The 14,357-nt window shown below is 43.5% G+C and overlaps 1 protein-coding gene across 6 annotated transcripts in view; it reads left to right on the top strand.

The window, feature by feature from the left end:
* Positions 1–14,357, top strand: part of zfhx3b (zinc finger homeobox 3b) — a 288,945-nt gene that overhangs the window by 219,810 nt on the left and 54,778 nt on the right. For all 6 annotated transcript variants that reach the window (XM_051939585.1, XM_051939586.1, XM_051939593.1 and 3 more), the window contains one exon: positions 10,093–10,324. In XM_051939585.1, coding sequence (XP_051795545.1) covers positions 10,093–10,324 — 232 coding nt within the window. The remainder of the gene's footprint in view (positions 1–10,092; positions 10,325–14,357) is intronic.

Here is a 14,357-nt window from a genome sequence, read left to right as displayed (position 1 = left end):
CCCCGGCGCTTTGGTTGGGAATGCACTGAGAGGGAGAAGGATTGAAAGAGTAAGGGAGGGAGTGAGAGGTGGTTAGAAACTGTATACACTTCCCGTTGCTCTTCTGCCAACCCCTCTCCCTGCTGCCTCTGGTTGCGCAGGCAGGCAGGCAGTGAGTGAGAAATGTGAGAGGGAGGAGTATATCCTCTCTCCTGGCTGAACACAGCACCATAATTATGCACTTTTCAGCAGGTTTTACCTTTAACACTTTCCTCCCGGGGTTGAGATTAGTGCTCACCATGCTTGATTTACTGCACAATTACTGAACAAGAGCTCTATCTAATCAATAAACAGGAAGGGGAAAAGTGGTAGGCTTTGAAGTATAGTTTGAGATTTTTTGCACGATTGAGCAGTGTATATGGTGTAGCAAGTAAGGGCAGCTTGGCTGCGATGCCAGCCTGTGAAATATCTATTATATCAGCCATGCCTCTTTGCTTAACCCACTCTCTAAGCATCTTTACAGTGCTCAGCTACTGCAGTGGAAAATTGCTTCTTTTTTCTCTGACCACTGCTTAACACAGAGGTCAGCAACAAATTGTCTAATAAGGACGTTCTGGCAAAACATTATATTAAAATCAACTTGTCCCATAAATATCGGGATTGATGTGATCTTATAACTTCTGTGCACATGTTAGAGGAAAAGCGATACAAGGCTCCTGTGTGGTAGCTTACTGCGCCCTGTATTAGATGTCCCCGAATGGGCAGCCAGCACAATGACCTCCATGATGACACTTGCTAATGGCATGAGAGGTTATTTTGGGAAGCTCCAATGACCGTTCATCATCAAGTCTTTCTGGGGCTTATAAAGCTTTTTGCCAGCATGACCAAAGCAATAGGCCTCTTCCAATTAGTCTGGTCTGTGTTTGATTTTTAGTGATGACAACTATATCTCAGCTGCAATTATGCTGCACTGGGAATGATGAAGGTTTAGATTATTGATCCTCAATTGATCATCCTGATCAATGAGCACTTTTGTTTCTTTTTTTTATGGAAAATGGAGTTATGTTTTTTTCCCCCTTTGGCTAATGAGCATGCCCAGCAGTGACCCTGTAAAGAAATCTGTGTTAGCAAGGCCATATGTATTATGATAGAGTTGGCTATGCTCATGGGGAAAGGGGACACAGCACAGAGCACCATTTTTGAGAACAAGTGAACTTCCTCCCTGTGGGCATAGGTCAAAGGCAAGGATGGGTCTGATGAAAATTGGCTCTTTATGGGACTCAGTTTTAATGATATGGCTCTAATTCAAAAAGGTAACAGTTTAAAGACTTCCAGCTGAACAGGAAAGTAGAAAGTGTATTTGCTGTTATTCAATTGTACAAAAACTCTTTGGCTCTAAAAACCCAAATTATGGAAGCAATGATATTGTTCATACCACTTGAAATGCTAAGTTTTTTTATGGCTAGTTTAGAGTCAATACCAAAAAGGAAAAGTCAGGGTTTCACTCATTAAAAATACAGCTTTTTAGTTACTGGGTACTGAAAAGTTGACAGGTGAAGCTGGTGGGTGTTTGGTGTATGAATTGCTTTAAGAACCCTCAACAGCAGTTTCACTCCAACGAGGTGCTTCATGTTCCATGCAAATAGGCCCACATATAGACCTACTCGCTATATTCACCTGCACTCAACCCCACTCATTAATTTTCATTTTAAGAAGAGGACCTCTCAAAGGCCACATTGCTCCTTTTGTCAGTGCAGCGATGCTAATAAAGATAGCTGCATAAGACTGTGTTAAATATTGACACTGGCGGAGCACGTCATCGCTGTTCTTAATTAGCTGGTGTCTCTAGCGAGCTCGTGTGAGGGCAGTGCATGAACAACTAAACATTTCCCCTTATGAAATCTCAAACACCCACTCCCCAAAACACATTTCTATGAATTTTACATAAAAAGGGATACAGGATAGTCAGAAAACATACAGTGTTACAGCTATCACAGCCTTATTGCGTAGCCTGAAGCTGCAACCAATTATGTGTTAATGAAATATTTACACTACCAAACTGAGAACGCCAGGGGTGAAAGCGAGATAATACAAGCCTGAGGAGACTAGATTCTGTGTCTCCACTCTGCCGTTACGTCAACGAAAAGGTGGAATAGGAGATCAGCAGATGACAATAGGCTTAAGATGAAGCATGTGGGCGCACCTGCAGCTCAGTAAGAACAGTTTTTGGTCACTGCTGCAGCTACTGGAGCATTTAAGGACTTTTTCTGGGCCTCAGTAGCCCACAAAATGGGAATGGGATGACTAATTGTAACAGTGACTCTCCTGATGACCACGTCAGGCATGTTCTGTTTTACTGCGGGAGTCCTTGATTTCTGTTGGCTGCTCCCTCACAATGATATGGCAGTGTATCTGCATTCACTGCAGAGTGTGATGTTTGTTCTCGAGGGCTAATTGTGTTTGGGTAATGTTCCTGCTCTGAATTTAATTCTCACTGACTGCATTAATCATTACAAGTGGTGTTTGCCCGTATCTTAATCCAACACCCCCCTCGTCCCGTGACTCACCATCTCCCTTACTCTCACAGGGCTCATTCCCCTCCACCCTCTCCAAACTTCTTTTTCATCCGTCGTCTCCACCTAACAAGCTTTCTGGTTCTCACATTCAGAGCAGCTCCACAAGGCCGTGCTGCCGTCGTCTGGCCGGCATGTGACAAATGAGAGGCAGCGAGGTGTTGGAGACTCTTGTCAGCTGTGTGGGTGAAGTGCTGCCTCTGCCTTTACCCCACTGACACATCAGTGACCTACAGTGCAGTCGAGTCCAGATCTAGGTAGTCAGTCATCTACTCGTAGTATGCACGCTCAATTACAGTAGCAACCCACGTAGCTCTGTTCAGACAAACTATGCCATGCCTTCCACGAATTCCTCAGATTTTCCTCTAAATCACATGCAACTCACACTGTAGACGTACAAGAGAATTCTGTTTTAATGAAAGTGTTAGCTGTCCATAGCCCAACTTAATCACATATTCCTGTGGTTTCCATTACAAACACTAAGTACTCGGAGGAATCATTTACAAAAAGTTTTATGCGCACACAAATGCAAGACGTGTCACACTAGTTGTGATTCAGATTTTAAGTCTTTCTTGTAGGCCAAACTCCATAGCCAGAAGACAAGGAGTGGTTTTCAGAATAATAATAGTAGCCTCTGGATAATGTCATCTTTGCTTGCAAAGAATACTCAGACTTGGGTGGAGTAACTTCTCAATAAGTCAGATTAGGGCTTTAGGTGCTGAAAGCAGGTGTGCTTCTTCAGCGGACCTGCTGGTTCTCTCTCTCTCTCTCTCTTTTCTGAAAATCTCATTGTAACATTCACAGTTTTAGAGAAAGACTATTGCTTTTTTTTGTATCAGTTTTCTTACCAGCACTATCACTCAAAAGACTTTTTTCCTCCCTCATGTCACAAGTTAATATTGGAACAAGAGTTGGCATAAAACAGCTCAAAATCTGAACACTTAGCCTGCTGTGTGCTTCCTGTTTTGCCTAAATAAAAATAAATAAAAAAAAGTTGTTCCCCAGCCCTGTACAAGTAATTATTGTCACCGCTGTCCAAAATGGAGGGTTGTTCTGTTGACACAGTACGCTGGGTAATGGAGAGAAGGGCCAGGGCAGGTCCTGATTTGCCCCATTCAGCTTCCAGATGGTACCTTGCCAGTACACATGTCATCAAGTGGCTGTAACAGTTGTTTGGGTACCCCCATGGCTCCACCTTGCTCTCGCCTCCTGCAGGCAGACTTATTGTACTGCAATTTTGCCAAGCTCCTCCCAGCATGGCTTTCATAAAAGCACCAGGAGGTTAAGCTGTTAATTAGCTACTGAAAGAGGAGGCCAACAGCTTGCTGTTAATTTGCTTTACTCTTTTTTTTTTTCTTATTTGGGGATTGACATCATTTCCTGCCTGTTTTGGAGTCATTGCTGTGTGTCACAAAAGCAGGACCCAGCTCATTAAAAAGGGGAGAAATGTGTTTATCTGGCTATGATTAGAAGTGCACATTATGTATGTATAGCCATGCTTATCCAAATGTTCTTAATGAGAGAGACCCTGGACGCCAGTGTGGGGCTCCTGTGGGCATAGGCCCAGGCTCGTTATCACCACACAGGGCATTGATCTCTCTACCGCCTGCTTGCTTATCCTCCTCCTCCTCCCCTTTCAAAGACAGTGAGTTGCACATGAATTATGTGGACACATTGATCAGCTGATTGAGAGCTATTGTTTAGAGCCCTGGGTCATTATTGAAGGAGGGATTACCCAACTCTTGTTTTGTGCGTGTATGTGGGAGAGTGTATTACTCAGCTCCTTGTCACAGCGCATACTCCCCTCGGCTCACCTTAGATTTGCAATGGCTGCACAAAAGTGCACACACTTACGCGCACAGAGCACATACAGCAGTCTACACAATCAACATGGCCCAAATGACTGCCTGCATTGATTGCCTTCCCTCTGCAATTATGTTCCCATTGTTTACTTTCTAGCATCTTACTCATTCAAACGGAATTCAATAATTATTGCTTTATTTAATGTTAAAGTAAGTAAGAGTGGTGGGTGTGGAGCACCAGTAGCCGTATTGTCTTTAAGTGTCTCCATGACCCCTCCCAAACTACTTTGTTTCATAGGCCTATGTTAAGTCATCCTCTCTAAGGACACCTACAGCGATCCATCTTTACCTTGCTGCCCTCCCTTACCACACAGGCCCGTTTTGTTTCCCCCTTCCCTCCCAGAGACAAATATGCAGCCTGTTTTTATTCACCGGTAGTGATGGATCATTTCTACAGCAAAGCAGTAGAGGAAGCAACTTAGCACATTATGGGCTTTGAGACAGAGGGACAGGATGCAGCAGAGGGGTGGCAGGTATTAAGAGAAATGAAAAAGAAAGGACAGGGGCGGGGATGAGGTTCAGGAAGCAGTAGGTACGTTTGGGCCTGGAATACACAGTCCATTTAAGCCACAACCTAACTTTAGGCATGTTGCAACTTGCAGTGGCTAATTCAAAGCAGCCACCACACTTGGCACCCAGTGGGGCCTCTGTGGTTTGAGCTGTTGTTCGTGCTGCTGGCAGACAGGGAATCACAGGCCAAATTGTAAGCACTCACTGACTCCAGTCACTCTGCTTTGCTTTGCTAAATAACCTGCTTACGTTCCAGGGGAATCCCAGAGTGCAGATTTATGAGAATCAAGTTCCCAACAAATCTCTGCACATGTGCAAATACATTGCTGCTGCGAAGAAATGGGTCATTACATTGAAATATTTTCTTTGTCTAGACCCTAACCCCAAACCTAATCCTCATCATTAAAATAATCTATTTTTAAATATCGCTTAATTGTGATATATGGCAGAATTGTGAAGAAATTGAACAGCTACCTTTTGAAAACTCTTTCTCCTTAAATATACATATAATCAACAGTATATGGATACTATGACCACAGTTGTGAGCCAGACAAGTGTGTTGTCTTCTCCCTTTGGCTACAGCATGTTTTTCAATCCAGTTATTACATTGTCTGACTTCAGCGTGAAATACAGTTACCTCATTGGTTATAATTGCTGCCATGACCTCACCATGTTTGAATAACAAAGGTGCTGCTTGACTTATTGTAACACCTCAGAAGCCAGGAAGCCAAAAACCTGACTCCTACCTCTGTGATTTAGAGGATACGAACCTCCCATAGATCTGCTCAGATCTGCTTTATTGCGGTGCATATCATGGCTTCAGGTGTGAACCGGAGTTTTCTAAACCATGTAAACCCCCCCCCACCACCACCACCACCACCACCATCTATGCATGTGCACACACACAGACGAGAGCTTTTAGTGCCGAGAATCAGGGAGACAATTACAAAGCAATATCCAAACAGATACTCACTGGCTCTCTCACAGAGGGAATTTGGCAGCTCTCTTAGAATTGATAGCTATTTAGCTCACAGATAGTCATCTGTTTTAATGCATTAATTTTGTATTAACAGCACTGCCAAATTTAATGGTGGAAATTAGGGTATGATCATAATGGCATGTGGCTGTGTGTATGTGTGTGTGTGTCTGTATGTGTTTTTGTGCATGTTTGTGTGTGTACATTTCTGATGTTCTTTTTGTCTATACTTTTGTATGTGTTTGTTGCGTGTACATGCTGTATTATACAGTTCCTTTGGGAGCCATTCTTTGGAATTACCGGCTCTCTGTCTCCCTTCCACCCTTCCAGTAATACCCACCTCCATCTTGTGCGAGCTGGACTCTCTCTGCAACCACACTGTTTTGTGTTAAAGGTGCACTTTTACTTTGCATTTAAGTGGATGGAAATGCAGATGTATGCAGTGCTCTGGGTGGGTGGTGAAACTGATACAGCCATGTATTGCCCACTCAGAGGGCAAGGTGCACTGTAGAGTTGTGAGAGAGAGGATGGGGTGGTGCCCACACCGCCCCTGTCCCTCTTTACCTGAAAAAGCACAGAGCACTGCTTCAGCCTCCACAGCAAGAGACAAGGTGCTCCATGGAAGAGAGAGGCTTGAAACTGCTTTTTTAGACTATGAAAATCACCACAGTGTAAAACAAAGCTTAGAACTGGACCCTTCAGCAAAATGTCTTTTTAGAAGCTATCAAAATGGTAGTTAGGATATTTGTTGAAAGACTGCAGTATTACTACAGTATGGCTTACAGATACCTATAATCACAGTGCCTTTATGAACTTATCTGTTAAATCAGACCACACATACAGTGTATTCAGATGCAACACAGCATGTCTCCCGGTTGCTGTTGAGTACCTCGATGCATTATAGGTAGTCACACACTTGTACTTGCTCAGCTGAATCTCCTATATAACCGCTGTAAATTTCCAGACAGTTCAGTGGTATTGAATCCATGCCGCTGACCCAGCCAGCTTCCCCCCCATTATGCTCCACAGCTCCCCTCCTGTTGGGGCCTTGATAGGGCGGTTAGAAGCCCCTGAGCCAGGCAGACCAACTCCTCCCAGCCCAACATGACTTTTTCATTAAGCCGCCAAATTCCTGCACTGCAGTTGGAGGTGATTTATCAACTAGGGGCTTCATTGCAGGTTCATAGGAAACAGACATAGGCCCTGTCTCATGCATTATTATGTTTCACATTAATGTGTGTGTGACTCTGTGTGAACCAAAGAATCCTGCGAGTGTACTGTGTCCAAAGTGTGTTTGTGCTTTTAGATATAATCTGAGGAGTCTCATGGATAATTCCTAAGGAATCCAGTGAGAATCAATGTTGGAGCAAGTTTGTGTGTCTGATGATCAGATGGTTGTTGTTCTCATGGGTCAAGCTATGCTGCGCTCCGATGCGCTACACAATTTTGCCTTAGTCCTCCCTGAAATACTGAATGAGCTCGGACCACCTCACTCTTCATTGGTTTGATCTCCTCCCTCTTTCACTGACTCTGAAATGCCCCAGACTGCTCTGGGTCATGGCCAGTGCAAAGATGGTGAAAGTGTTGGTTTACAGGTGTAACCGTTTGACATTGTAGATGGAGCTACAAGAACTGGGGCAGACCAGTTTTGGCCCTGTTGAGCCCATCTTCCTGGCCAGTCAGGTTTATAGTGAATTATGGCTGATTCTGGGGCAGGCAGTCTCGGGTTCACTCCTATATAAACCCTGCGCTTTTTATGGGAAACTATAAAACTCCCAGGATTTTTTTTCTGCCTCATGAGACTTGCTTTGAAGTTTCGGTCAGGTGCTGTCATTTTTTTTAAAACTTCTTGTAGATATTTGGAGCCTTGAGTCATTTGTGGCAAGTGCTCTTTTTTTGTTTAAATTCAAGACATCTGCTATGACTAAGACCAATTTGATTGATTTGGTGTCATCTATAACTGAATCTGTCTCTCAGATTTCTCTCTACCTTAATTCTGATGCAATATTTGTGCACAGAGGAATAGGAGGAGAAGGAGGAGGGCTCCCACAATATCCAGAAACACCTCTTCATGACATCATGGATGGCTTAAAATGAGGCGAGAAAGGAGAGCGCACAGAGCTTTTTACAATCACCTAATAACTCTATTACACTGAGCTGTGGGGCTCACAAAGAGGAAAAAAAAGCTCCTATTCCTTTTCCTGGAAGCGGTGTCTTAATGCACATTTTAGGTGTAGAAATGAGAAATATGAAACCAAAGAGAATGAAACACAATAGCCCAGAAAACCCCATAGCAATATTACAATATTGCTAGAAAATTAAACATTAGGAGAAAGGGACAAGAGCATTTTAGGCAGGCATAATATTGTTATGACTTTTTTTTCCGCCAGCCTGTCAACACCTGATTTAGATGTAATGTGGTTAAATGTGTAATGTTTCCATTGCTTTTGTGTCTTCCAGCCAACCAAACAGGCCATCTAGTGCAGGGAGGATGGTTTAGTTTCTTTTTGATGAATGCTTCAGTTTTCTGATCTTTTATTAGAAGTGTAATTGTAAGCCTGATATTCAAGCTAAATGAGCACACAGAGAATTACACTCTTGAAATGCTGAATTGTATAAAAGCGAACACATAATACCTCAACTAGGGCTAACCAGATAATCAATTTCAGGTTGAAATTGCAGTTTGAACGTTAAATTTTAGAATATATGCTATGCAGTACATCTGAGCCAGGCCTAACGTGTCAGTTGTTTTACAAATCCACACCATCCTCCTTGTGTGACTGTCACTCTTTTGTCTGTATTTCATGTAGTAATGTTCCATCACACATTTTCAATCTGTTACAAAGTGAATATTTCATTGAAGCTTGACTTTAAAAGATTGTATCTCTAATCAAATTGTATTTGCAACATCTGACAGAAAAATGGCAATTAGATATTTTTTATCAATTTGTTCAGCTCCAGTCTTCACTGCTGTTTTCATTGGTGCGTTTAACCTGGTTAAAAATGGCAAAATCTGTAGTGTTTCATCCTCATTTTGTTCAGTTGTGCACTGATTTACATGTATGTAGATGTGAGAGGTTTATCTATATTCATTTTATACCCACACTACAAGTGCCAGTAGTTTTTTGTTCTCTTGGAATGCCAAAGGGAGACACAGGGGCTAAGAAGATTATGGGGAAACTTTTGGTGATTGGCATTGATTATAGCCACAGTAATCCACAGCAAGGCTTCTGAGTTTGATATAAGAGCAGCACATGACTGGCGTGACTCAAGTGGCCATACTGAGTCCAGGTCTTTTATTGTAAACATGCAGCAACAATCAGTGTGATGCTTTAGGATAATGGTCAATAACTCTGTTGCTCACACCATGCGCAGCCATATTGTGTTGGCCTTGCATCATTGATTGAGCCATGCAGGAGGTAATTAGACTGGAGCTTGGTGGTGAGACGAGAGGCTGTGGTGGCATGGTGTCACTACGGGGTGTTACGTATGTTGTGACACTCCGGAGGGTGTGCTGCAGGCTGGACCGACACACTGTGGAGAGTTGGGAGGAAGTGCTGGGGTTGACAGGTCAATACTGATGCTGATTTCTTGTCCTCTGAAGGTTGTCCTCCTGTTGTGGAATGTTCTATTTTCTCTCAGAATGCACTCAGTCCCCCTCCTGCTCAACCACCGGCTGGCTTTGCCTCTCTTTCTCTACAAGAGAGCGAGGATTTAACTCGCCATGATCAATATTTAGTATCCCATGCGTGAAACAGGCAGATGTTTGGAGTTTCCTTTTCAGAGACGGGAAGCTTCTGTTGAGTGAAGGGGATCAATGCTTCCTTCCGTCTGTGAGGCTGCAGACCCACGGCTTCTGAAGGGTGGCTGATGTGATTCCTGCCCGCCCTCGGGCCCCTGAGATTTGCGTGTCTCCCAGGCCTCTCCTGTCCTGTTAGCCCACTGATACAGACACTCACACAGACAAGTGTGCAGTCCAAACAGTTGTCCTGAAGTGGAAGAGGTCTGGATGTTAAACAACAGGGCTGTGATTGGGAATTGATTTGTTCATTTGCCAACTGTGTGAGTGAAAGTGAGTCGGTGGTGCCTAGCCAGCTATCTGCCATCTACAATAACTTCTTTCTCTCTCTTTCCCTCTCTCTCTTTCTCCATGTTCCTTTTCTTTCTCTATCTCTCTCCCTCCCTCCCACAGCACCTGCAGCAGCACGAAAACGCGGTGGAGGGCGATGCCTGCTACTACCATTGTGTGCTGTGCAACTATTCGACCAAGGCCAAGCTCAACCTGATCCAGCATGTGCGCTCCATGAAGCACCAACGCAGCGAGAGCCTCAGGAAGCTTCAACGCTTGCAGAAGGGCCTGCCGGAGGAGGAGGAGGACCTCAGCTCCATCTTCACCATTCGCAAATGCCCTTCTTCAGATACAGGTCAGAACACGCCTATCGCTTTGTTTTTAGTACTTGATCTCTCCACCTATGCAGCTTTGCCTCTTGTGCGCAAAAACACACATCCATTTGTTCATTCACGGACCTTCGAAGGCCTGAATTTTGCATTAGCAATTGTTCACTGTCTTCCCCCTTTTTACATTTACTTCCTCATAAGATTAGCGTTAATATTAAAGAGAAGCATCTCTTGTGAAACAATGCGTAAGTTTTGAGAGTTTTGTTGTTTGGTCAGATATTAATATTATTAGACAATATTAAGGATGATGTACACAGACGGTATATACGGTGATAAAGTAGACAACAATAAACAACACTAAAACTTTAATCTTATATATAGTTTTCTGCATAACTGTAGCTGGCACAAATTATTCCTGCAAAGCCAATGTACCCCAGTCCAAACAGAAGTCCCCATTAATGGGAGCTGACCTTTTTAGCCATTAAAAACATATTGAGACAGAGCATCAAGGCAAGAGAAGGAGGAGCTGAGCAGCAGCAGCAGCTGCAACAACAACAAGAACACCCAAAAAACAGACACAGCCATAACAACAGTAGCATGGCTGAAACAAAGTGCCTCAACTGCCCATTTATTATGGACTGATTAGGAAGAGTGCGCTGTGGTCAATTAACACTCTTTCTTAGTAGAGATTTGGTTTTCTAATCACTTTAACTCCTGTGCCCTGACAAAGAGGCTCTATTGTGTGTCCTTCCAAGAGGGAACCATTACTTCCCTCGCACACATACTCGCTGTCTGTGTTATGTAGGAGAAAAAAAAAAAAAAAAAGCCCAGCCTGTGAAGACGCTTTGTTCCAAGGAGGCAGGGATAATGAAGCCAGCGGCCGGGAAATTGCGCAAAAGGCAGTCACAGATCTGAAGCAAATCATTAGAGAACATATTTAGCTGAGCAATTAGGGACAATTAAGCTTTCTGCTCGCTGCACTCCAAATATGTTAATGACTACAGTACAGTGGACAAGCGAACATGCAAAGGCAAGAGGAAGGGCCATTTAGGTTAAAAGGGACGAGGGGGGCTTGGGTATTTATTTTTTTGTGTGTTCAGACAGGAGTAGTTGTCGTGCTGTTTGCAAATAAATGTGTTTTCTCATTTTTGCATTTTTCTGGGGTAGCTGCTCCTTTTGTCAATCTTTTTAACCTTTCATGTGTTAGATGCAAGAGTTTGTACCAGATTAGGGATCTGAGCCTGAGGTTAGACTGTGTGTGGATGTGTGGAGAGTATGATTACACACACATACACGCATGCACACAAACGCACTAACAGAATGCAGAGTTTCATCACATTACAGTAACTCTCACTTACTTGACCAGAGCATTGGCATCTAACAGAATCTTAAAGAAAACTAAATCAGTCAGTTCACTTTAGATTTAATGTCTTTACGGTCTTGTTGTGTACTTTGATGATGATGATGCTTGATTAATGGGATTGGTGTAAATGCCTTTTCCTGTTTTCCTCGTAATTTCGACACTGCTTCACCAGTGGGTTATAAAATTGTTTTTGTTTTGCTAATTATATGCCTTCATGGTAAAATTCATTCTGTTCCTTTCCAGGACAGAAAACCATATAACAACACCATCATCAGTAAATATGAACCATTATGATTTTGCTCTTAGTCCTCATGTTCAATGTGACCTCCATTTGTTTCTCTGTTAAATAAAACAGAAGTGTGCAAAAATGTTTACCGAGCATCATGATCACATTACCACAATAATGAATGTGCCTCTTTGCCTGTAATCATTAAATCTAAAATTGCTGACTCCACACCCCTCATTTCTACCATTTCACACCCCAAAAGCATCAGCTGTGCTGGTCCACCTCTCAGCCCCACCCCTCAGCTAAGGCTGGACCATTCCCTCCCAGTGTAATATTTAATTTCCTCTTCTCCAGCTCTTCTGTGGCACAGGGCTCTTTTTTGTGGTTAAGGCATAGTTGCTAAAGTGGTGGAACATTCCCTGGTTTGTTAAAACAAAGTTGCCCCTGGATTTCTGGGTCACCTAGTCAGTAATTCCCTCGCCTGCTGCTGTTCTGTGATCCTGCGAGTGTTTCTCTGCTGGTTTAGGTGCTGGGCTTGTAGCCTGCCTGGGATTTTACCCAAAACATATGAAAACAGCTTTTCTCCAAAAATGGCTCACAGCTACGGTCACACACATGTCAGCATTACACAGAGAGGTAGTCTTACATTAAAAAAAAAAAATCACTCAAGTTTTAAACAATAAGGTTTTTGAGTCATGATTTGCAGTTGACTGTTACGTTGCTATGACAGCAATGGAATAAATGTGAGCTAGCTCACGAATGTGGTATGTTTTACAACTTTGCATATCAATGTTCCTCCTGAGGATGCAGGAAACATAGACTGCAGGGATTTTGGTGCCACAAATCTCCTTTGGGCTGGATGTCCGAAGAGAGCAAGGGCAGCAGAAATTAGGTTTCTTTTTAATTAGACTAACACAAGGATAAAAGGCCTGCATTGTTTTAATTCTTGCTCATAATATAAATGTGCTGCTGAGGCATTTTGCTCTGTGGCCCCACCTCCATTTGTCTTCTTTAACCCTTTATCTATGGGGAAACAAAGGAGGTCTCAAAGGGACCCCAGCCCCACACAGCTGCCCTGTGCGCAGAGATCACCGAACAAAGCTCAGCACTGACTTGAACTGATGCACCAGTTGTAGCTCGTAGTTTTAAGAATAGCAGCTCCTTACCGGGTGGCAGATAGAAACAGAATATAGAGGAGACATGTATGTGACAGAGGAGGCAAGAGGGAAATGTTAAAAACTCCCATGAAGTGTTCACCTGGGAGGACAGTTGGTTTGACAGCATTAGGACAAATATATTTCAGGTTGAGATGTTACAGGGAAAAGGTTAAACCAAGTGTCATGTATAGGAGTTAATGCTGGCAACTGTCAGTGTAAAGCATCAGGCTGAATGTGTTTGAGAGACACCAGAATATGGAGGATAGGTGAAAATAGTTAAAAATGGATGCAGGAGAAGTGGGGGAAACTGGTTTTGGGAGCTTGCATGTGAGAGCTCGTGTGACACTTGAGCATATGATGACCCTATTTCCTATGAGTGATGTTCACCAGGGCATGTAACTCAGTGACACATTGAGGTTTCTCATTTCTTAACATTTAATCGACTAAAGTTATTTTTTGAGTGTCGAGCAGAATTAGATCATGCCTTTAAAAGGGGCAAACTTAAATTGCAGTGAAGGGTGAATGCCCTTCTGCAAGAACTGTTTGCTTTGTGTCTGTGTGTATGTGTGTGTGTGTGTGTGTGTGTGTGTGTGTGTGTGTGTGTGTGTGTGTGTGTGTGTGTGTGTGTGTGTGTGTGTGTGTGTGTGTGTGTGTGTGTGTGTGTGTGTGTGTGTGTGTGTGTGTGTGTGTGTGTGTGTGTGTGTGTGTTTGAAAGAGACAAGGAGAAAAGAGAGCAATGCAGGAGAGAGCGTTTTAGAAATGTAAAATATTAGTATTTTGCAGCGGTGGTGTATGTGTGCAAGTTTATGTATGTGTATGGAGGAGGCAGAGATGGAGAACAAACGTGGCTGACAGTGTGGATTAGCTCCTGCTGTAAATCTGCCTCAGTCACAGATGGCAGGCCCTTGATCGCTGGGCTGTGACGGCTTGGCTCTCATCGCAGGAGGAAATCCCTGTCTGTGAGCCTCGGAGGCTGGGAAGGAGAAGGCTGGGGCTGAGGCCACCTGGGCAGCCACCAGTCATTGTCTCCAGCCTGTGTGGATAGAGAAGCTTGGGTATTGAAGGGCGAAGGCTGGTTTGGGGAGGGGTTATCTTACTTTGACGCTGCAGTTGTTAAATCTACCACTTTGTGGCTGCTTGTAAGTGGAACTTAAGCCTCCAGTTTAGATCGGCGTTACTTTTAATGACCAGTTTGAGAAACTGGGCGGGGGTAGCGGTGTGCATTATTAAATGGAAATGAGACGAAAGGATGCATACAAATTGCTGCATAATAGCGGCATCCAATATGAGATCCATTGCTTGTTTCGCTAAAA

This window comes from Acanthochromis polyacanthus, chromosome 2 (genome assembly GCF_021347895.1).
Source record: "Acanthochromis polyacanthus isolate Apoly-LR-REF ecotype Palm Island chromosome 2, KAUST_Apoly_ChrSc, whole genome shotgun sequence".
NCBI lineage: Eukaryota > Metazoa > Chordata > Actinopteri > Pomacentridae > Acanthochromis > Acanthochromis polyacanthus.
Note: the sequence above shows the minus strand (reverse complement) of the source record. Positions and strands in the feature narration are given on the sequence as shown.